The 25,197-nt window shown below is 37.7% G+C and overlaps 1 protein-coding gene across 1 annotated transcript; it reads right to left on the bottom strand.

Moving 5' to 3' along the window:
* Positions 1–745: 745 nt before the first annotated feature.
* Positions 746–23,937, bottom strand: mthfd1b (methylenetetrahydrofolate dehydrogenase (NADP+ dependent) 1b). Its single transcript, XM_034308225.2, has 27 exons — positions 23,740–23,937; positions 19,848–19,932; positions 19,160–19,219; positions 18,952–19,005; positions 18,532–18,668; positions 18,301–18,401; positions 17,691–17,827; positions 15,693–15,804; positions 14,988–15,115; positions 14,796–14,893; positions 13,664–13,837; positions 13,280–13,416; positions 13,154–13,200; positions 12,459–12,566; positions 11,880–11,954; positions 11,580–11,682; positions 11,358–11,434; positions 11,022–11,162; positions 9,679–9,747; positions 9,179–9,290; positions 8,021–8,160; positions 6,704–6,745; positions 6,436–6,536; positions 5,391–5,568; positions 5,171–5,278; positions 3,008–3,160; positions 746–2,141 (listed from the first exon to the last, which is right to left on the bottom strand). The coding sequence occupies exons 1-27, from the start codon at positions 23,775–23,777 to the stop codon at positions 2,052–2,054; spliced, it is 2,805 nt and encodes a 934-aa protein (XP_034164116.2). The 5' UTR covers positions 23,778–23,937; the 3' UTR covers positions 746–2,051.
* Positions 23,938–25,197: the final 1,260 nt, after the last annotated feature.

Genomic DNA, 25,197 nt, shown 5'->3' with positions numbered 1-25,197 from the left:
AAGTCACATTCTGACATTCCAGGCCTGCAGTTACTCCGAGCCACATCAAGTGGGTGTGACAAATCTTCATCAAAACAGGTTTTGCTAAACAGTGTCTCTGGCTCTAAATAGTTACTATGATTCTATAACTCATAAAAATATGTCTTTGCTTTAAGTGTATTTGTGCTGCTGCACAATAAACTTCATAGCAGAAGCACGGTTGTTTAAGCCAGAGGTACTTAACTTGCTGCCCTGGTCAAACCCACCTTACTGAGTCCCTTGTTTGCGGGATCAGGTTTCATTTCACTCTGTCACTGCAACTCCATCTGAACCATAGAGGTTATAGACACTAAAGATGTACAAGAAACTAGAAAGCAGAAAAGGAACGAGTACAGCAGTAACATCACAGTTATGTGGACAGGATAGCTCAGATAAAGAAGACTCAGATAATGCTACTTGAATGAGTCCATTGTTGCAGTAGCTTTCCCACACAGCACTGTTCTATTATCACTGCACTGTGTATTTGTTATCTTGCATATTCACTGTTCTGTGTATTTTGTTCTGTGTACTTGTCTTGCACTCATCTCATGCTGTTGTGTATTTGCACTTTATGTAGTATGTGTACTGAACTACTATCCTGTTACGTTTTGCACCATGGTCCTGTACCAACGACATTTCATTCTGATGTATACCACTTATTTAGAGAATTGACAATAAAAAGCCACTGGACTTGACTTAAAATGTGTATATGCAATAATGGTATGCCTTTAAGGGATATGCCTTTATTTAACAAGACTGTCGGAATGGAGATGGGGTTCCAGTTTTAGGTTTAAATGTTTCATTTTGTAAAAAGACAACAGTGATTCAGACATTCAAAGGACATGTACACCATGTCAGACTTCCAGAAAAAAAATTCCATGAAGAAAAAAAGTCAAGGTTAAGACATAGGAGAAACTTTTAACAGTGAACAGTTTATAAACTCTTTACAGTTCTTAGTTCTTTCAGTTACAAACCTGGACGTTAAAGAGTTTGTTTGGAATAGAACTGAGGGCATGTCCCCAATTTTTCCAGTCCTCAGCTTTGTCTTTAAACCAGCCTACATAAGCCATGTTTAGTCATCATATGACCATCTTCAGTACTACATAATGATGACTGTGTAAATTTCACTTGCATGGCAGGTACATTTCTGAAATTGTCAGTTCAAAGAGTAACAGAGAATTAATACAGTGGATCATTTATCATGTAGTGTACCATTAAAGGAATGCTATATGTATGAAGAAAAAAAGCCCTTCTTAACTATTTCATATTTTCTGATTCACATTGCTTGCAGATGAACTTGGTTTTGTTTTCCTGTGTCTAAATTTCCAGAGTATTCCTCCCTAACGTAAAGTGTAATAATATCTATACCTAATAGTTCATATTAAACTGTTGTTTTAACACAGTTCTACTGAAAAATTCCATCGTACAATCTCAAGCACATTGCCAGTAGTCATTATTCGTGATGCACTTTGAATTTAAAAATGCTCCAAATTGGCAGAAAAAAATACAGCTCCATATTTAACTACATTCAATGGGGAAGGTGATGTGATAGTAGCTAATTTTTAAATTTCCCATGCTGCACTTTGATTTAATTTGTTTTTATAATGGGCACATGATTACGTGTCTAACCAAGTCTGTTGACCTACTTTGTGAATTTTTCACAATGTCTCATGCTTTCAACATTGTGTCAACTAACTGTACATAAAATGCATAATTGCTCAAATCAAGGCCAGTTAGAAGGGCTTTAGCGATTGTACGTTGGAATAATTCCACCCATCACATACAAATTACATTCCCATTTAATTGAATGTAAATATTTAGGGCTTTGCTGGCTCTGAGAGTTTGTCAGTTCTAAGAACATCTCTCCATAGCAGAACACTCTTATAGTTGTAATACTGATCCAACAACTATGAAGACCACTTACAAACTATGAAACAATCAGGAAATGATTATAACTCATATAGCTTCCTAATTAAACCATTACAAACATCTGGTTCAGAAGTGTGCCTACGGGGGATTCAATTCAGCATCTGTTAGAAGAGGCCGATGACTTCTCCAGTCACTGGATCCAGATCTATGTCGTAGAAACAGGGGCGTGTTGGGAGGCCTGGTATGGTGGGCATCTGTATCGGAAAACCACACAGTGAGAAATATGTGTAAATATGTGAATGTTTTAAAACAGTTTCTAATTATTTTTTATACCACAACACTGTTGAATTCTCAATTCCAATTGTTGAGAAGGTTGATTCATTTTCTGTAACAACAGATCTTACAGTAGTGCTGGCTGTAATTCAAATTGCACGTATATATCAATGCACTTGTCCAAATCATTATGGTTTCCATAGTAACAACTTTCACTGGGACTTGTATAGCTGTCTCAGAATTGTATTAAATAAGTTAATAATATTATTGTTGATATGATGAAGCTTTCTGTGAGGAGATTATTTAGCATTTTTGGAAGTCTCCAGTGTCAGCACTTTGTAACAGTCAGAGGTATAAATAAATAAATAAATAAATAAATAAAGCTGTTTCGGACACAGAAGACTTCAGATGGAGGGCTTTAGAGTTTCTTGTTAAAACTGCATATTTTGTCTTATTAACATAAGAGATAAAGAAAGGCTGGTGAGGGCAAGACTGTTTATAACTGCATGATTGTAAGTGATAATAGGAACTAACGTATTTGGCAACATTAACCTGAACTAAAAATAGATAATATACATGCCGTTCTTAAATAAATAAAAAATTATTAGTGTTGGCAAACTGCTGTGGTGTAAGAGGAATAAAGGAATATAGATACTCCATATTTGCTTACAGGCACAACATTACTTGCATACAAGGCTTGCTCGTATTATCAGTCCAATGTACTGGCTAGGCCTATAAAGTTGTTTAGGCCAGTAAAGGCCAGTACAGTTGGTTTTCTTGAATATATTTCCTGTTTTAATTCATAGTGTAAGATAAGGAAGAACCACTGACTCTTAGAAGTGCTCACCGTGCCAACCAGTGGGTAGAGAAACCCAGCACCAACGCTCGCACGAATATCACGAATAGGTAGCACAAAGCCAGTGGGCACACCCTTCTTTTCAGCATCATGAGAAAGAGACAGATGGGTCTTTGCCATACAGATGGGCAAATTGCCAAAACCCTACAAAGAAAGAGGGAAAAAATGAAAAGCTCTTTAGAAACATAATATGGAAGTTGTTCATCAGCACCGCAAGCAATTCGATGCCACACATACACATGTGTACACATGTTCATGTGCAATTATTTTACCCATCGTACAACTAATTGATCTGATTTAACGTGGAGTAAAAACACAACACACTTCCTTGAGCATTTCTGGCTCCAGGGGCCTCCACCCTTTCAGCTAATGTCTGTCATGTAGGCATGCAGGGCTTTTCTTCTCCAAAGAAGTTGGCAAATCAGAGACAATAAAGACATTTAATGTAATGTGATGTGTGATGTGACAGTGTGTTCTGGACAAAAAAATAAGTGTGCTGCCCTATCACATGTTTTGGTTACCCGGAAAGTAAGAAGGCTGAAAAGTGGTAGCTAACATTATCATATGCCAGGCTAGTTTAGCTAGTTCAGTGTAGCAATACAGACTAAAGGAAACAAACCAGTATATGATCATTAACTTCTAACAAAGTTTCTAATGTAGCACACCATGTTTTTGCCCTTGACAAAAAGACAGCAAGTCATTGGCAAACATTTTGGCAATGGTAGTGTTCTGTTCTCACAACACACATAAAAGGTATTATTTGAGTCTAGGTGGTGTTTTTGTTTTCTCTTGATATGTTAACCATGAGGTGACTTATTTATAGCTGGAGAGTTATATGATGGCTGATTCTGAAAAGAGAATCTGTAATCCATACGAGCATCCATATACCTACTAAAAGATTAATATGCCTAATAAAAATCATTCTACCATCAACCAGATCAGGCCTCTGTAAATGTGCGTAGTGCAGCAGGCAGTGGAAATTGGAAGCATGTGCTATAGTTAAAGTCTCGAGGTGTGTCTTGTCTCTGTGAAGCGCACTATTGTTTTGTCGAAGTCAACTAGCATTAGGTCAGCTATGAATAAAAATGCTGTTAGTGCAGACACTAAATCTGCTTGTCCACCCCTGATACTACTTAAGATGCTTTCAATACAAACTTGCAGCAATGACATATCAAATCTAAAAACAACCTTTTAAATAGCTTAAAAAAACACTACATCTGTAGAAAGAATCCATACGTATGCAGTGAGCTTTGGGTTTATTGCCAGACACAAGTTTCAACCAGCAATGTTTTTTACTGTTCTATTGCCACGTTGGTTGAATGTAGATTTCCCACATATTTACATGTCTCAACAACAGATAACTATCGCTAGGCTTTGTTTATCACACACTCAGCCTGTGACCCTGCAAGCAACCTCATGTTATCATGTCATTGTAAATCTCTATAAACAATTATAGTAACTTAAGAAAAACTTAAATCTAGGCCAATGTAAGACACTATATGGCCAAAGGTTTGTGGACACCTGACCATCACACCCATACGTGGTTCTTCCCCAAACTGCTGCCACAAAGCTGGAAGCACACAACTGTATAGGATGTCTTTGCATTGCTACAGCATTCAATTTCACTGGAACTAAGAGGTCCAAACATGTTCTAGCATGACAATGCCCTGGAGCACAACATGAGATCCATTAAGGTTAGAGTGGAAGAACTCGTGTGGCCTGCACGGAGCCCCGACCTCAACCCCACTGAACACCTTTGGAATTCCTGAACTAGAATGCTGACTGCACCACAGGCATCCTTGCCCGATAATCAGTGCCTGACCTCACTAATGCTCTTGTGGCTGAATGGCTTATATGCCCAAGCAACGGTCAGGTTTCCACAAACTTTTGGCCATATAGTGTATGCTGCTTATGGCGTTTAATTCATAAAATGTCATTTTAGAATAAATTTTAAAAATTGTCTTAAAAAAAGGACACTCCAGTGACTATAATAAATCAAATACTTCAACATTTTCACAAAAGGTTCCTAAACTACATCATGTCATTACATCCCATTGATTTTCTAAATTATATCCGTGCCATTGTTTGGATGCTGGAGGTGAAGCCTGACCCTCCAAGTGCTAGCACAAGACGTAACCCTGATAAATGTCTTACCTGTTTGGTGTATAGCTCCACTTTATGCTGGGCTTCTGGGAGCAGCTCGACATCATCTGCTCCGTAAATCTTCTGTGCAATTATTCTGATCTTATCAACGACAGGCAACTAAAGAATCAGAATAAGAATACAGAAGCACTTTATACATACACAACTTAAAAACAGCAGTTATGAAGTATATAAACTACAGCAGAAGTGCTGAAAGTGTGAATGATATTACCTCAGTGTCGTACAGGAAGCTGAAGTTGCTGGGTGCTTCTGCAGCTTTCTGCACGGCTTTGCCCAACTCAGTGGCTCCAGCACCCCCATCTGCCCAGTGAGTGCAGGGCACTGCATCAAACGCTCCTGCCTGTTTAGCCAGCTCACAGATCAGCTGCAGTTCAGCATCAGTGTCTGTCCTGCATACAAGCACGCAGAGAGAACATTCACGCTCAAACTATCTGAACTCAAATATAAGGTATAAAGCACAACAGGGCATGCTGTTATCGGAAAATAACCAATAACAAGGTGGTGTGTTGTGCGCAGACGAGAAGCGGAGTTACTCTTTCCACCACTAGTTGCTTGCTTTCATTTAGCAGCACATGCGAAAGTGTTACTCCTCTTATACCGCACCAATTCGCTAACGACTACAATTCTTATTTACTAAAGAATGGCATCATACTTTTTATCCACCTATAGATATATTTATTTTGTGTAACCTCTCTTTCTTTCTCTCACTTATAGTTGATTACAAACAAAATGCAGCTTGTCATGTTACCACGAAACTTCAAATCCCTCAGTCCTAAAAACTTTCCTATGAAGGAAAACTTAAAGTTACAGCTTCACCGCTGACTTTACAAAGCACTGACTCTGGAGACTCATTCCAAAAATGTTAAACAAAATCTCTTAGAAAGCGTCAATGATTACATGTTTTCTTTGTTAAATTACATTTTTATAATTAATTTATTATTTATTTATTATATAATAAATATTAGTTATTAATTTATTATTAGCCTTAGCTTAGCTTATGTAGATCATCCACTATACAAGTGCCTGTGTAAGTTACTATAGAAACAAACGCATTCATTACAAAACTTTTTGAATTTGAATTAGAGCCAGAACTACTCTCAGAGAAAATAAATCAACACCTCCTGACCAATCAGAATCGAGAATTATTCATAAATAAGCTATATCTTTCAATGTAATATAATTACGTAGCTCACATCAGTGGAATGCATAGTCTAGGTGTTATATTAAATGTACTTTATGCCTGTACAGTCTCTTACTTGAAAGCATTGACTGCTACAACAACTGGCACACCAAAGTGCTTGGCATTCTCGATCTGCTTCCTCAGGTTGCTGCAGCCTTTCTCCACCAGCTCCAGGTTCTAGAAGACCATCATATACACAAGTCATAGTTAGGACAGGTTTCTATTAGCTTTATTTACTGTACAGATATAATATTTCTGTACAATAATTGTATAAAAAAGACGTGTTGCTGGTATGAAATGTACAAGTAAGTTTATTAGACAGAAGAACTGATAGATATTCTCACCTCTTCTATGTATTCCTTTGGAAGAGGCATGCCAGCTGTGACCTAGAGAAAAATATATACACATTTCAGTACATTGCAGTATAGCAAAATGCAATCGAACTACGACAACTTCAGTCAATTTTTTTTATAGTCTAATCTAATTCTCACCAACATGTCCAGCATGTCACTTTGAAATAGGAGGCATTAAAAATCTATGCAAAAAGGACATTACTACTGATGTAGAGTCTAAATAATGAATATAATTTCCCATGCATAGGTTATATTGCTTTTCTCATTTTCATTATTAGTCAGAAGGAGAAAAGGAGAGGGAAGGGACAAAATCTGAGCGCCTCACAGCAGCAGTAACCCAACAAAAACAACAAAGTCGTGAGAGAGTAACCTAAAGGACCTGGTAAAATATTCAACATCCCTGTCATTTTAATTTGTTTGATGCTAATGACTCCAATATGACTTTGTTCGCTAACTAGTAACAAACTAGTACACTAGGGATGTAAGATAATACTGTCTGTCTATCTATCTATCTATCTATCTACACATCTCATGGGCACAGACTCACTGAAACTGGACAGGTGAAGACTGGGGAAAAAGAAAAGAAGGAGAAAAAAAAAATTATTTTTTTTCCCCTTATCTTCAAACTGCCCAGTTTTTGTAAGTCTGTACCCATGACAGTCTCAGATTCCTGTTCTTAACTGACAGGAGTGGATCCCAATGCGGCCATTTGCTGTTGTAGCCCATCCACCTCAAGGTTCAATGTTTTGTGCATGCTGAGATGCTTTTCTGCTCATCACGGTTGTAAAGAGTGATTATATGAGTTACTGTATCCTTCCTGGCACCTCGAACCAATCTGGCCATTTTCCTCTGACCTCTCTCATCAACAAAGCATTTACACCCACCACAACTTTTGCTTACTGAAAGTTTTTTTTTTTGCACCATTCTGTATAAACTCTACAGACTGTTGTGTGAGAAATTCCCAGGAGATCAACATTTTTTGAAATACTCAAACCAGCCCATGAGAAAAGCATCTGTTTGATGTGAACATTAACTGAAGCTCTTGACTTGTATCTACATGATTATATGCATTGTGCTGCTGCCACATGATGGAATGATTGGATAACTGCATAAACAAGCAGGTGTATAGGTGTTCCTATTAAAATGGATAGTGAGTGTAGATAAAATAATAAAACTACTTCACACATGGATAGCACTACATCATGTAGCTGGCATATCTAATCATTACCTAAACTTCAGCGTAGTTAGCAGATCACCAATAAAAGTAAATCACTCTTTTATTAGCTATTAATAAGTGCTCTCACTCACTGTTGGTCCACCCCCGTGCATCTTCAGCGCTCTCACTGTGGCGACCAGCACCACCACGTGAGGACGCAGCCCGGAGTAACGACACTTAATGTTGAAAAACTTCTCCATGCCGATGTCTGCACCAAAGCCTGCCTCAGTTACTGCCAGAAAGAAAGCACCAAGGACAATAAAAGATTAGAAATAAACATGACAATTCAGCTATGTGTATGTAGCAGAAGAAAAAATTAATTAAGCCAGTGGTTCTCAAAGTGGGGTCCAGGAACCCCCGGCTGTCTGTCATTTTTTATTTTTTTGTTAGTGGTGGAAATCACAATCCATCATTCTCAAAGTTATTATAATTATTATTGACTTCCTAAAATTATTAACCTGTTTGCCTTGGTCACTAATCTAAATATGAATAACTCAAACATTAGTATGGCTATAAATAACATTAACATGGACCTACTGTGTTACTTTGGTGGAAGTTTCAGGAATAAAAAGCTCTGTGGTGCTAATAAATAGCCAAAATATTATTACACTCATTTAATATTCTCATATCTAAGAGTTAAAGTGCAAAAGTTTGAGAACCATTAACTCTTTTTACCAGAGGCCTGTGTTCAGCATTGAGTTTATTTGTGATGTCACACTCCAGTGGCTCATATGAAAGTAGTCACTCAGGGCTTTAATAATTTGCAGATGTTCGTAAGTATTTCCGTTTTTATCTAGCCTACTAGGTTTAAATGTTATAGTTTTATTGTGGCAGTTGTATACAGTGTTTTATCAAAAAAGCTTTAGTTATGCTGTCCGTTTTATCTCTGTACCAGTGTTATTGTGGAGAGATGTGAATTGTTTGTCCAGCAGGGGGCTCACACCCCTCCCTTTTCCCATCATCCTGCTCACCAGCAGCTAAACACAGAGTCACAATACTCTACATACAGAAACCCAACAGTGTCCTGACTAAACTTATAGCAGACTTGCAGCGATAAAATAATTAATTTGTTTATACTGATCGAAAATGTCTGATATGTCAATTTCCATTCCTCCAGCAAGATGGAACGCAAGTATACTGCGAGAAAGGGTTAAGCAAGCTGAACAATGCTAATGTCAACTTATCTATAGTTATCTATAGTACTAGCTTATATTATATTATTACTTTGTCAAAACCTTTATTAGTCTTACCCACAAATCCTTCAGGCCCTACAAGCTTCAGAGCGATTTTATCAGCCAGGATGGAGGAGTTTCCATGGGCGATGTTGGCGAAAGGGCCGGCGTGAACAAACACAGGGTTTCCCTAAGACAGAAACATGAATCACTTTGGTCATTTTTCTTATTAGAAAGGTGATAAGCTTATTTTCTGGCTAAGCACAGAAAACCACGTTAGTATATTGTCTGTGTATTCTCATATTTCTCAAGATTTAATTTTATGAAAAAATTGTGTATGTCAAAAAAAAAACAAAAAAACAAAAATACAACTAAACAAAAAGCTGGTTCCTTGTTGTCCAAATTTGGTTTGGAAATGTAAAATGGATGAATGCAAAGCACACAGACCCACTGCTCTCCTCCAAATTCACCAACTGAGGAGCAGAACCTATACAACCTATAGCTCATAGTTGTAAATAAATCCAGCACACACAAATGCATGAACACACACACATGTACATGCATGCAGGTTCTCATACCTCTAGGGTCTGCATAAGGTTGGGTTTGATGGCATCTCTCATTAGCACTGTCAGTGCTCCACACACACCCTGAAAAGAGATAAAGATCAAGAAGATAAAGCAGGGTTGGACTAATCATAAATTCATTAGATAGCAAGTGAAAGCTTCAGTGTGCATGCCCATTTGCATGTTGTGCTTGCTAGAGCCAACTAGCCAACTCAAATGTATTATAGCCTATTTATTTGCATTAAGACACACTATTGAAAAGAAGTGAGTACTTGAATCCCTGAGAGGGGTGACTATGTACCCACAGTCTCCTGATAATGTCTCAGGTGAAGAAGCATCGAGTTTGTGCCCTCAACAAAAAGGCAGAAAGTCTTCGGCTAACATTTCAGCTATGAGCTGTGGTGTTCTTCTGTCGTATATAAATACGTTATTGTCTAGGTTTCCACATCCCTTCATATTCCTGATTCAGAAAAGATTGTCCATCATCGCACTCATTCATCATCTTCATTCATCAACTGCTATATCCTGGGTAGGGGCAATTCAGCGCCAGTCTGCCTAAATACATATTTGTTGGATAGTTGGGGGGAAAGCAGAGAATCCAGAGGAAATCCAGAGGAACACAATCAAACCAGGGACCCTAGAGCTATGAGGCGACAACACTACCTACTGTGCCACCGTGCTGCCCCTGGCAATCAAGCTAATTAATATGACCAGTAAAACAATTCCTATCAGACAGACCAAGTCCTTGGTTCACATGCAGCAGTTGGTAGGATCTCTGCTACTCTTTCAGAAAAGAGTAGTACACATCACAGAGTTGAGGTGCTTTGCACCACAGAGAAATGTATGAACCAACCAGCGCATGTTATGTTTAAACAAACGCATCAAATATACATTTTCTTTAGTGAAAATCAATAAGGGGGTAACGTTTTTCTTTCGCTAGTTGCTCTGCAGCTTAAATGCAGAACCTACTTGTCCACTGGATGAAACTGATAGCCCAAGCTACAGATTTGTCGACTCCTTTAAAGTCGATGCAATTAAGCGGAACAGCTAATGCTCCACACACAGATAACTGAGCTACAGTTATCTTAGTCCTGAGCTCCACTGCATGCATATACTGATAATAGATTAACTAGAATTTTTGGCTATAATATATGCTTGATGGATCTCTGTTTGTCTCTTTGTATATTCCCCTTTCTGCCCCTCCAAAAAAAAAAAAAAAAAAAAAAAAAAAACACAAATAAAAGACAAATTTGCAATGAAGACTACATAGAAAATTAAACAGCAACACAAGAGATGATTATTTACAATGGATTGTATTGAATTCAGATTTAATGACCATCAAAATCTGCATCACTGACCAGGTCTTCTGTGGTGATGGGCTCTCCACTGCGACTGGTTGCTACCACCATTTTAGCAAGCCTCTGCCTCATGTCCTCCAGACTACTGGTGAGAGCCAACACAGCCATGATCTCACTGGCCACCGTGATATCAAACTGAGCCTGCAAAGCACACACAGGTTTCCAGCTCAAGAACAGCCACTTTACTAATAATTAGATTCCAATATTATACACTAGCAATGTGAACAGTATGAATGAGTGCATTATTATACACCAGCAATGTGTACAGTATGAATGAGTGCATTATTATACACCAGCAATGTGAATAGTATGAATGAGTGCATCTATAATGCTTACTGCTCTGGTATAGCCCTTTTCAGTGGGGCTTTGGCCAATGGTAATCTTCCGGAGGAATCGATCATTTGTGTCCAACACTGCATTATGGGGAAGGGGAAAAAAACAAACAATAATTAAAAAAAAAATAATAATAATCTAGAAAGAAATCTGTGTATTTCAGCACAAGGAGGAATCAATATGTTTGCACACAGTAGTAAATTTAGAGCCTGCAGTCATCCATACCTCTTTGCCAGGTGACTGATTCAGGGTCAATGTCCAGCCTGGCAAAGCGAGTGATCTCTTCCTCTGTCAGTGCGGACGGATCAGTTTTCTCAATGCCCAGTTTCTGTGGTTACAACGCACAATCACACTATTCATAGGCAAGTGAATAATGTTACAAATAAACAACGGTGCTAATGTTTTATCAAAAAAAATGATATTGATGGAAAATACAGTTTGAATTTTGGGCCAGTTATTTAAGAAAAAAAAGAATGCAAGCCACTCTTGCAATCATTAAAACATGTCATATACAAATATTCATACTTTGAGTCGGTTGATCTGCACAGGGGAAAACTTCCTCTGGCCTCCACTTAGCGGCACCAGGCGGTTAAAAAGTGCCTGAATGGATCACAGACACATAAGAGAGCTTGAAAGTTTAGAAATTTTGTAATTATAACACTACATTAGGGACAGGCAATATGACAACAATATTATATCATGATATATACTGAAAGACATTATTACAATATCATAATATCAACTGAAAGACATTATTACAATACAAGATATGTATCAGGATATACAGGTTTGCTAGCAAACTGCCAGTTGTGTTACTTTATCAAGACTATTTTTATTTAATAACTACAAAATTAAAGTATTTAACAGTGAAAAAGAGGAAAATGAACAGTTTACACTTTTAAAGATTTAGTACAAATTTTAAACCATCAAAACAAATTAAGTTTGTAATTGTCTTTTTAAAAAAGGAAAATGATTTTGCATCTCAGTAAACTGTACTGTGACACAGTTTATCAGGATATTGATATTATATTGTCATATTTCCCAGCTTTATGCTACACTGATGCTTTCTCAAGAAGCTCAAACTATGCCCAAAGAATTCTTTACCTTATCAGACTGAGTGGCTTCATGAAACATACGAGCATCGATGGCAGCAGCCACCAGGTTATTTGCAGCAGTGATGGCATGGATATCACCAGTGAGATGAAGATTAAACTACAACCGACAAAAAATTCAGCAAACATTAACGTACATTAATGTACTCGCTCTAACGCATTACTATTTCTGTAGTAAGAACTAATTCACAGTAACTTGTATGACAGATGCTCCACTTAATCTCAGGCTAATAATAAATGGATCGAGAATATCATATCAATTGACAACAATCAATGGTTGATACAGTGAAGCTTCCTGTAAGATGATGTTTAACATTACGGGCGTCCCAGGTAACAGTCAATAAATTTTCCACCAAGTGAGAACAGGAACTAACTTGTCTCACAGACGTTCTGCGAAATTAAAATGTAACTATAAATGGTTAAAAGGTCTGAGGTAGCATTCATGCAGTCTAAAAATTGTAATCAATAGAGAATTATTGTGGTATGAGAGGAATAAAACTTCAGGATGTACTGTTATAGGAAAATTACACTCTCCATCACATCACCTTGTTTTGTTTTTGTTTTTCCTATAACAGCATGCTCTGTCATTTTATTCCACATTTAATATTTCTCCAGCATTTAAATATTTTCACTGCTAACCATTTTCTGAAACAACTTATCAAATTAGCAAGAGAACAGCCAGATTACCTCTTCCATGGGAATAACCTGAGAATAGCCACCTCCAGCTGCACCACCTAGTAAGAAAATATGTTGTGTCCATGTTCAATAAAGAGACCTGCTAAGCAAATTCTGCAACATGACCACATGACGTACCTTTGATGCCGAACGTGGGGCCTTGAGATGGTTGGCGCACGCAGGCAAACACATTGCACTTGAGGTGAGCACCAAGAGCCTGCACTAACCCTATCGTAGTGGTGCTTTTCCCCTCACCAAGAGGTGTAGGAGTGATCCTACAAAAGCAAAAATCGTACCATTTATAGACTTGATTCATATATAACGCCACGTTTTTGACCTAACACTCACCGTTTCATTCACGACAAAGGAACAAAGCTAAATTGTGAGATCCACTTGCTTATACAAATATACAGATCATTTATGCCTTTTACACAGAAGCAGATATTTTGAGTCAAAATGTTCCTTTCTGACATCGATCTATAAACCCAAATGTTGGATCAACTGTAAAAACAAATTTCTTACCCAGTAACAACCACATATTTGCCATCAGCCTGGGACTTCAATCGATCAATAGTTTCCAACTGGACTTTGGCTTTGGTCTTGCCATAGAGCTCGACTTCATCCGAGAGAAGCCCGATCTCTCTGGCCAGACGGTCAATGGGCTTGGGTATACCGGAGCGGGAAATAACGATATCACTGTGACAGAGAGAGGCAAAATTAGACAAAACTCTCAGTAGTAAGATGCCAGACAGTTATAGAGTTAGCTATATAAATTGTTATCTGAGCCACACAGAAACCTGTGACTTATTTAGATATAAAATATATTTGTAACATTTTGTTATAACTTTTCAGTTTGTTTTTTTTAAAATAACTTTTCAGTTTTAGCTTATATGCAGTTTTCCACAGTCAAAATCATCCTGTTAACAACAGCTGCTATAAACTAAGTAAGGAATAAAACATTTCTGGGTGTGCTGTTAGGATTTTTTTTAAATAATTAACAAAGGGGTAGTGTAATGCCCAAAGTTGATTACTTTCCTAAAACAGCTCATAGCAAAAGTGTTTTATTCCTCTTATTCCTCAGCAGTTTGCTGTCATACTTTCTATCTGTTTATAATTACATGTATTTAGGTGTCCGTGAAACAAGTTCGTACCCATTACCACTTACAATAATGCAACTTGTCATCTTATTGAGAAAGTGCAAAAGCACAAAAGAGTCCACTGTTCTGAAGACTCTTCCATACTGACTGTTACAAAGCACTGAGAAATGTAAAATAAACATTACCATACAGAAAGCTTCACAATAGCAACGATTCTACATTTTTATTTGTTAAATAACAAGAATCCATTATTTACTAGCCTTAGATTTCACGTTGTTGTCCACCATACAAGTCCCTATGTAAGTTGTTGCTATAGAAACCATAACGTATATGAACAAATGCATTAATATATAACTGGGATTGGAATTTGATCTGGCACTACTGTCTGAGGCATGGTGTTATAGAAAATTAATCAACACATTCTGACCAAACACATTTGATAATTCAACAGTGCTGTGGGATTATATACTTTAATACAGATGCCATAAACGTGACAGACTCTGCAGTTTACACTAAATCAAACACGCAAATTAAAAAAAGGGAAGAAATAGTGGAACCTGGGAACGGGTCTCTGCAAGTTGAGCTTGGTATAAGAGATGTTCCATTTGCCTGGTTCATGTGCTTGAAGGAAGCGCTTGGCACTCAGTACGGTATTCTAAGTAAAAAAAATTTAAAAAACATACGGCTCATACAAAGACAATAACACACTGCTTACTATAAAATAAGAAGACAGAAAACATCAAATATACCTGCATGAGCATGGCGACAGTCATGGGGCCGACTCCACCCGGGACAGGCGTGATGAAGGCTGCTTGCTCCTTGGCAGTGGCAAAGTGAACATCACCTACGACCCGCTTCCCACTTGGCTTGGTGCTGTCTGTGAGAAGATTTAAACATACATAGCCTCAAAGATGAGAGAAACACTCAACAGTTGTCCTGATCGTAGGTAAATGTGTACAAAATTAAACAGTTATTGCTCTCTTATAGTGTCGGCTGTCTTCTGACACTGCACACAACAGTTTTTTTTTTCCATTTTTACCCTATTTTCTCTCTGTGTGCTTAGCCATCACATCTTTTTAGAAAGGTTGCTGATGATGTTACATCACAGCTCAGCAGAACACACTCGACAGAAAGTGCTATCTGCCCTCTTCCTCATACAGAGGCTCACAGACGCCCATGATTGGCTGTCTAGTGTCGTTGTGATTGACAGGGGAGAGAACTGATATCCCGCCCATCAAGAGAGACGCCTGGCCACGGCTGGCTGTGGCATTGTCAGGATTCAAACTTCTCCTGAGAATAGGGCAAATGTTTTTCTGATGCCAATCAGGAGCCCAGATATGCATGTTTTTAAAGAAAGAAGTCATCGGCCTTCACACTAGAAGATGGATAACGTGATGACGGAACTACACTCTAAAAACTGGGCAAAAAAAAAACATTTCTCTCTCCGCACCCACCTGGAACATGGTTGATGCCACAGTCAATGACTACAGCACCTTTCTTCACCCACTCGCCCTTCACCATCTCCGGTTTCCCAATCCCGGTCACCAAGATGTCTGCCTTTCCCACCTTTGGGGAAAAAAAGAATGTGCATAATTTTAGTGATCCATCATTTCTGCAATAATAACAATGTAAATTAAGCTGGTGCAATATAACAATATTATAATCCCTACACGATATTACATCGGCACAATATCCAGCAGTGTTTATCGTCGATTATATTATATTATATATTACCAGACCCGTCAAACATTACGTATTTTGCATAGTGATCTCCAGGAGATCAGTCCAAAATACACAAAAAGAGCAATCTCCGCAATAAAAAACTGGAAATGAGCCATTATGAATATGAATATATGACGTATGAATCTGAAATGATTTGTGCAAGTGTTCTGAACTCTCCAATATTAAGAGACACTTCCTGGAAGTGAATGCAGTGAAGTGAACACTACATTCAGGAGTGGGTGGTTGATGATTTTTAGATCGTGAACAATTAAAATGTCTCCATGGTCTGTCTTTATAGAGAGATCATGAGTACAATGATATTAACAACACTCAGATACGGCATCCCAAGTTGTTTTATGAACCAGACTTTGCTCTATTCACTAGTCCAGCTCGCATTCTCCCTGACAGACATGTGAATAAACACATCAAGTGTAGGCAGTTCCTTAGCTTATGCTTCCCCCTCGTTTAATTTGGCAAATCAGCAGCATGGCTGACAACACCGAGGCGTTGGTGCCTAAAAAATTTTACATCAGTTACATGGAACTCGTTTGGATTTTTCACAGTGAACACAGCGCAAACAACAGCTATTTGCAAAAATATGTAAAGGCAAGATCGGCATGTCTGGAGGAAACACAACAAGCCTGCTTAACGAGGAAAGTGCCCCAAATGCCAGATAACATGGAGAAACAGCGCTGAAGCGAAATAACTAATGCATTTGGAAAAAGTACTACTTATGAGAAAACAAGTGAGTGCTGGAAAGACAAGGCCAAGGATATAATACCCATCAAAACAGTCAAAAAGATGGGTTTTTGAACGACTTCTAAAAATAACTGATCTTCATTACAACTTACTGAGTCATAAATATTCCTCAGCTGTACACATAGTGCCCAGAGAAGTGCAAAAAAAGCCAAAGCAATGAAATAAATCACTTAAAAAAAATAAATAAATAAATAAAAATGTAAAAACAACTCTGCTAAATTATCCAGTATTAAAACATATTTAAATACTCGTTCACCTGTCAATCACCTTCCCATTTATTGCACTTTTGAATACTGAAGACATTAGTATAACTCATGTACATATTTAACATTTTTTAAACATGATGATATCAGTGCTCGGTTTTCATTATTTGAGAAAGAATTGTTTATATTTTGGAATAATTTAATTTTTGTTGGTAAGTGCACTTTATTAAATTTCATTTTAAATGGTGCTTTGTGTGTCTTTTTCTTTGGAGTCATATTTCTTTGTATATTTTTTATACATAGGGAAATTAGTTTCTGCTCAGTAACTTAAAAATAGTTTTAAAAAAATAATCATATTAGTAATCATATTGTGGATCATGATCTAGCCTGAAAAACATATATGATATGATATTTTTGTCAGCAGAGAGACAACAAAAAGTAACCATTATGAGGAGCAAATGCATCTTTCACATCGTAGGTCCTTTCCCCTTCACTGGTGGCTTTTCCACCATGCAAATTTTATTCATATTTTGACTGCTGCTTTAGCTGAGAAAGCAGAAAAGTGTAGTTTTCATGTGTCTCTTGTATCGTTGTAGCAACGGGTTAAACGTCGTGAATGCAACAGCCAAGCCTAGCTGTCGTCGCTGTGTGAGGATGGGATGCCCATCTCTAAGCAAATAACTGAATTTATAGTCTTTTTGGTGAGAATAAAAGACATAGATCATATCTTAGAGCAGTTTTGTACATGTGTCGTGTTTGGAAATTTACCTCAGCTGCCAGGTCAGCAGTTTTTGAGTGACAGGTGGTAACAGTGGCGTGATTCCAGAGCAGGAGGTCGTGCATTGGTGCACCCACAATCTTACTGCGGCCAATCACAACTGCCCGTTTTCCTGCCACGGATACACCTGTGGAAAAGCTTCACATTAATCAACCACACTGACATTATAACACTGACTTGTAGACAAGTCAGTGTTATACAGAGCATTTTTGTCATGAAATAAGACTTGCTATTCAATTAAGACAAAAGAGATGGCACCCTGTAGAAGGAAATTATAGTTAATGTCTGTCATAGCGACACGCTGCAGTGGCCGAGCTGCATTATTAGAAGATTTAGCACATGCTGCACCTAGGAGGCACTCTTTCACCATTTAGTCATCGTTCACCATTTACTTTGAATTTTATGGAGATTTGCACTTGGTAATTTATGGGTGTTTGGAAATTATCAGCATACATATGTGAGTACGAAGAAAATCAGCGTTACCTAAACTTTTATAAATCTGTTGGGAATTTTTAGTGGCCTACGAAAACATTTACACACAAAAATACTAAAGATTGATCAATGAGGCCTGTTGTTATTATCAGAAGACCACATACTGACCTGTCTGTTTAATGAGCTCCATACAGCCATTGGGAGTGCAGGGAATGAAGCAGTCTCCAAGGTCACCCCGGGCCAGTTTCCCTGCGTTAATGCTAGTCAAACTGGAAAACAGAAAACATCCGCTCTAATTTTCCAAAATGTCACTTAATAAATACAGACATTTCTGAAAGAATGTCTTTAATCATAAGTTATGGTGCAGAGTGGAAGACTAGATTAAGTCTCTTTATTTACCCATCTACATCCTTCTCTGGTGCCACAGCGTTGGTGACCTTCTCAGTGTCAATGCGGTGAATGGAGTCCAAAGGCAGCTGCACTATGAGCCCATGCACACTGGAGTTCTCATTGATCTCTCTGATGCGCTGCAGGACCTGAGTACATGTGTGTTCGAGACATGTGTGTACATGTATACATGAGTACATGTGTGTTCGAGACAGAAGTTGACAAACATTTTATATGCTTTGCAGCATGACTTTATATTATGATTAAAAACCCGTTACTAATTCCATATCAAATATTTCAAGCTTCCAAAACCAATTATTGATTTTTCTTAGCTTTGAAGAGTTTACATTTTAAACCTCTTTGTTTTCCGATTCTGTTCTACACACAGTGAATGAGAATAGGCAGAATATACATCCGTGAGGTTTCTCTCACCTCTTCTTCAGTAGCGGTCTGTGGAAGCCTCACGTGCATCGCATTGATTCCAATCTAAAATTACATTCCATCAAAAAATAAATATAATAAACACAGTCATTACATGAAAATGATGGTGCATGAATTGGAGGCAAGTTATAATAATCTAAAAATGTGCCAAACTATCTTATTCCGTAAGCGAGCATTCGATTACTGGAGCCAAAATTACCTCAGCAGCAGCTTTCATCTTCATGCTGATGTACAGGTTTGAGTCCTCTCTGTTTCCCACCTGCAAGACAGATGTAATGTAACAATCAGTGTTTATGAAGAGCTGCATTACAAAATAAATGATTGGTTATGGAAGTTTATTTCCATAAATCAACTATTATGGCAATACAAGCAATCCTAAGCACACCATCTAGAGCATCTGGTGCCACTTGATGGTCCACCGCAGGAAGAGGACTGCCTAGACTCTATCTTGAATCAAGAGCTACAGTCAGGTCCATAAGTATGTGGACAGTGATACGATTTCCATAATTCTGCGTCTGTACACCACCACAATGGATTTGCAATGAAACAATCAAGATGTGATTCAAGTGTAGACCTGCAGCTTTAACTCAAGGAGATGATTGCTTAATTGCTTGATAATTCATTTTAATTGCTTTTTAAAAAACATTTAATGCTTAAGATTATAATTTTCTGTAGCAAATTTACCTTGCATTCAGTATTTGGACGAAAGAAATGTCTAAATAAATGAGCTAAATAAATAAAAATGAGCCAGCCATAATAAGAGTGATCATGATGACGATGACTCGTAACCCTGAAGATATCTTATTACAAGATGCATGTCGTATTTGAGATGCATGTCTCTCAAGTTCAGTAGACAGCAAAAAAAAAAAAAACTTGTTCCCACTGACCTGTAACACCACCAAGCCTGGTCTGAAGTTTGGGTCTTGAGTCTTCATTTCTTCCACCTGCTTCTTCAGCTTCTCTCGCACCTGGCTGTATTGTGAAGATAAATAAATAAATAAATAAATAAAACAATTTAGTCTATACTTTCAGTCACTTTAGCCAAGGAAATACCAGAAATCATTTAGCCCTGACATGATTCTTCAAGATTTGAGAAATGAGGTCAAACATTTCTTCGTTTTAAGTGGCTCTAAAAGCAAACCAGCATCGTCAGTTTGCTTCAAATTTCATTTGAAACATTTCACCCTGAACGACTTGCAACCTATTCTTCATAATTTTCGTGAGCTACAGTGAGCTCCAAGATTTAATTTGTAATAAAATTCCGAATTTACTTTTTTAGTTTAAAATTCTTTCCTCAACGTGAATGGGCTAATTTCACTGTATCGGTTTCCTACATTACTCACAATGCCATTTGACCACCTGCTGATAGTAGGAATTACCCCTTGCTTCATCTCTACCTAAAGAAATTTGTGCAATCCTTTAATCTGTCCAGCTCTCTCTGCTACTCCTGTGGTCTGACAGAATCACAGTAACTGTTTCGACACATGAAGACTGCTACTACGTTTACATTTCTACGGAATGCAAGCTCACACATTATTGTGCAATTTTTTTGGCTTGTTCAGCTTAAAATAAGCCTTTTGACTTGTACTTCAGGATTCAAGCACATCTATCACATCTCCAGTCCAGAGGTCATGCAGAAAATATGTAGGTCAAATTTTTCTTTATTACAATGAAATTCAATTCTGGCCGAAACGTGAGGTAGCAAAATATGCCTGAGAGTCTGGTCAGTCTGATAAATTAGACCCGTCACTGTTGTTACAGAATAGCAATTATTTAAGCTGACCATGTGACCAAGCATTAGATTACACCACAGTGGTTCAATATAAATGTATGCTCAATTACTTAACTGATTTAAGCACATACACACATTGCCTGGCCAAAAAAAGTCACTGTTTAGATTTTAATAGGCAAATACATAAGAGTCTATGAATGGATCATTATTAGAGTAATTATAATGTTTCTAGCATGTTATATGTTTGGCAACTGTTCTTTTAATCTTAAAAGATGAAGTGTGTAGCTTTTTAGTTCTTTAATAACCATGTAGAAAGACGTATCATGGCCATATTCCAGGATGACACTGCCAAGATTCATCAGGGTTAACCTGTGCAAGATCTTGACCAAAACAAAACAAGAGCTTGACCAAAAACTGATGCACCTCTTGATGGAAATAAATGTTGTGATGTTATTTCCACCAAGTGGTGCATCAATTTTTGGTCAAGATCTTGTACTGACAATGAAAGAGGTGAGCACTCTGTAAAGTCTCCTCCAGCACATCCCAAAGACTTTCACTGAGGTTAAGGTCAGGACTCCGAGGTGCCAATTCATGTGTGAAAATGATTCTTTATGCTCTCTGAACCATTCTTTCACAATTTTAACCCTGATGAATCTTGGCAGTGTCATCCTGGAATATGGCCATGATACGTCTTTCTACATGGTTATTAAAGAACTAAAAAGCTACACACTTCATCTTTTAAGATTAAAAGAACAGTTGCCAAACATATAACATGCTAGAAATATTATAATCACTCTAATAATGATCCATTCCTAGACTCTTATGTATTTGCCTATTAAAATCTGAACAGCGACTTTTTTTTTGGCCAGGCAGTGTGTGTATATATATATATATATATATATATATATATATATATATATATATATATATATATATATATATATAATTTTTTTTTTTTATTCACTTTTTTCACCAAATCCCTTCATATATTTATGTATATAGTTTTCTTATAATTAAAATATTCTTATATATATATATATATATATATATATATATATATATATATATATATATATATATATACACACACACACACACACACGTGTGTGTATATATTTTATGTATATATTTTTCTATATATATATTTTTTATTTCGGAACAGTTGTATAAAGCATTTCACTGCAAGTCGTACTGTGTATGGTTATGCATGTGACAAATAATATTTGAATTTGATTTCTATAAAACTGCTTTGTGACAATGTCTATAGTTAAAAGTGCAATACAAATAAAACTGAACTGACTTGAAGACAGGAACATGGCTGGCTTTTGCTACACAGCTCTGGATCCTACAGTACATTGTGTGCTGTTCGGTAACCCCTTTACCCTTTTTATAATGCTGAAATTGAATTTACTTGCATGTTTACAGCTGATATCTATCTTATTACAATAATTTTATCTTTATATTATATGATTGGCTCAGACTCGACTATAGATAGCTTATGATCTTATAGATAGACTTATGATCATAGCCTAGAATGATTATAAGTGAAACTGTTTGGTGCACATTTAAAGGAAGATCCAAAGACTAAATAAAAACCTTATGACACTAAACAATAGCTTCACTGAGCTCATTGTAGAGGTGTGCATCAAGACTGGGATCCCACAGGACCCAACTAAAAAAAAAAATCACAGAAGCATTGTTCATGTTGCACAGGCGGAACCAGGTGGTCCGAAATGAAGCCCGTGCAACAAAGAAAAGCAGTTTTAATGAACACAGGAGTGTGTTGGACAGGGTACGCTGCTTGTGATGAGTTTACCATATTCAGTCATTAATCATAAGTAAATTCTTTATCCTAACCAGAGGCACTGTGGATCAAATTACTTGGGTTATATAATATTATATTATATTATATTATATTATATTTTAGGAAATAGAACCGAGTAAAAGCATTAGAATATATCACAGGCAGGTACAAAAAAAAAAAGATAACTGTGGGAGAGATAACCTGTGATAAGTGTGATAACCTGAGCACAGCAGCAGGCAGTGGGATTAAAAATCAATCCCCGAACACACACGCCTCTAGTAGGGCCTATTTCTTATTTTAACTATTACTGTTATAACCGGGTGGAGGTGGAAGAGGTGTTGTACTCTGATCAGAGTTAGCCAATTTGACAGAAACTATAACACTGACTCTATCTTTATCTCTCAGTGATTAAAAAAAAAAAGGCATGCACAAAGGTCAGTGTGCAGGCCAAAGGATTACACCATGCCTCCAAATTCCAGGACTGAACTCTCTAAAGAGAATCATCACATAGCTAAAAATAAAAAAGTAAAAAACAGTGAGAGTAGTAATGGTAGATCAGCTACTGTTAATTACAGCCAAATCAGTCATGCAGTGTCCCAGATAGAGACTGATTCCACTCAGCCTTGTGACCAAGTGGCTGCAACAGAGCTGAATAATGCTGAAGAGTGCTGAAGACTGCTGAATGCTGATCCTCTAGCACTAATGTGATCAGATCAGCATTACTACAAGATTGCAAAAGACAGACTCCACAATCTTATCGCGGATTTCTTATCACTTGATCAGCTTAAACTGTCAGAAATATTATATGGTATAGGACCAATAAAAATCCCATGCAGGAAGCGACTGCATTGCAGATCTTATTATACTTAGAAAGTAAACCTATATCTAAATTCATTTCATTGCAAGACTCATGCACACTTGCACACTTGGATAAAGTCACTCTATAAGGATCCTGCACTAACCAAGTTCATGTAATGCAAGAGTGGAGGAGATGAAATGCGCACGAGCGCTGCACGTGTTCTCAGGTGTTCCTCCAGCACGAGAACTTTCTCATGCTTTATTCTGTACAAGTGCAGACCTTCAAAGAGCCATCGACACCACGTTTACCTGATAGCACTGCTGAAGAAATGTGGTCCATAAAAACAACCCCTGAATCAATCACGTGCATGATGAATAGCGTCAAAATGCTACCCAGCTACCACTTCAGAGTTGCGGAAACTGCGGTTTGAAAAAGCTAACTTACGCTGAGACTTCTTTTCCGCTGATGATTTGGGCCGACATGGTAGGCTTCCTGACTTTCTCTTCTCCAGAGAACAAAGTTGACCACTCTGTCCAGAAGTTCACCACTCACACACACACTCACACACACTCACACGCTTAGAAATGATCCACGCAATTTCCGTTGCGCACTGAAACCCTGCCGCTGCTGCTCCAGCCGCGCGCGCGCCGACACTACGCCTTAAACACCTTCGTGAATAGCGCTAGATGCTGACGTAAAAATGTGGGCGTAACTATTTGCACCAATCATACAGTTCGGAGAACTTACAGGCTTTCCTGAACGCTAATATGCTTCCCTTTGTACGTATTTAAGCCATAACTAAAAAACTCAAGCTACTCATGAGGAAAAAGTCAAAGTCTAGTGTAAGTTCAGTAGAATACACAAAGTTTCCTGTGAAACAGAAAGCTGTGGTGAGGCTCAGAAGCACTCTAACTGTACACCTCATTTCTGTTTCAGTGGAAACTTTGTGTACTGTATGACCTCTACCATTATAAACAGTCAGGTCCATTATATTTGGACATTGACAAAGTGTTTTTTTTTTTTTTTATCTGTCTACTACAGTATATTGAAGTTGAAATTAGATATGAATATGAGCTCAAAGGTGCAACTTTCACTTTTGGGGGTATTTACACCCAAATCAGGTACCAGAAGTAATTGGACAAACTAACATAATCATAAATCAAATTGTCATTTTTAATACTTGGTTGCAAATCCTTTGCAGTAAATGACTGCCTGAAGTCTGGAAACCATAGACATCACCAGACGCTAGGTTTCTTCCCTGGTATTGCTCTGTCAGGCCTTTACTGCAGCTGTCTTCACTTCCTGCTTGTTCTTGAGGTGTTTTGCCTTCAGCAATGAAATGCATGCTCAGTTAGATTCAGGTCAGATCACTGACTTTGCGATTGCAGAATATTCCACTTCTTTGCCTTAAAAAAGTCTTGGGATAGGAAGTCTGCACTCTGAAGCACCGTCCAATGGGTTTTGAAGCATTTGGCTGAATCTGAGCAGATACTATAGCCTTCAGATACTACAGAATTCATCCTGCTGCTTTTGTCAGCAGTCACATCATCAATAAATGCACAGGAACCAGTTCCATTGGCAGCCATACATGCCCACGCCATAAGATGAGGTAGTTTACAGTTACTTCCCTTCTCCAGACCCAATGAGCATGCAACATACGGAGGACGTCCCATTTGTGTCCAAATCAGGTTCATCCATCAAGGCTCTCAGTGGGACGTCTGTTGGATGTTCAGCTTTGACTGGGTTTAGAGCAGCATTGTAAAGTCCATCAGAAATGATGTAAAATTCTTATGGTTGATGAGTATACAGAAAGTATTGGAGTGCTATTTGGGTTTGAGATGAAAAGATGAATATGAGACGATAGATCATAATTTCAGCTTTCACTTCCTGATATTTATATCT

Source organism: Pangasianodon hypophthalmus, chromosome 10 (genome assembly GCF_027358585.1).
Source record: "Pangasianodon hypophthalmus isolate fPanHyp1 chromosome 10, fPanHyp1.pri, whole genome shotgun sequence".
Lineage (NCBI taxonomy): Eukaryota > Metazoa > Chordata > Actinopteri > Siluriformes > Pangasiidae > Pangasianodon > Pangasianodon hypophthalmus.
The sequence above is the reverse complement of the archived record's forward strand: the minus strand, read 5'-3'. Positions and strand labels throughout refer to the sequence as shown.

Excerpts from the sequence above, each read along its gene's own strand:
- mthfd1b (XM_034308225.2), bottom strand. The coding sequence starts at position 23,777 with ATGTCGGCCCAAATCATCAGCGGAAAAGAAGTCTCAGC. Across the intron at positions 5,569-6,435 it reads GTAGCAGTCAATGCTTTCAA|GACAGACACTGATGCTGAAC; the intron begins GTAAGAGACTGT and ends GCTTGTATGCAG. Across the intron at positions 5,279-5,390 it reads GCTTCCTGTACGACACTGAG|TTGCCTGTCGTTGATAAGAT; the intron begins GTAATATCATTC and ends CTGATTCTTTAG.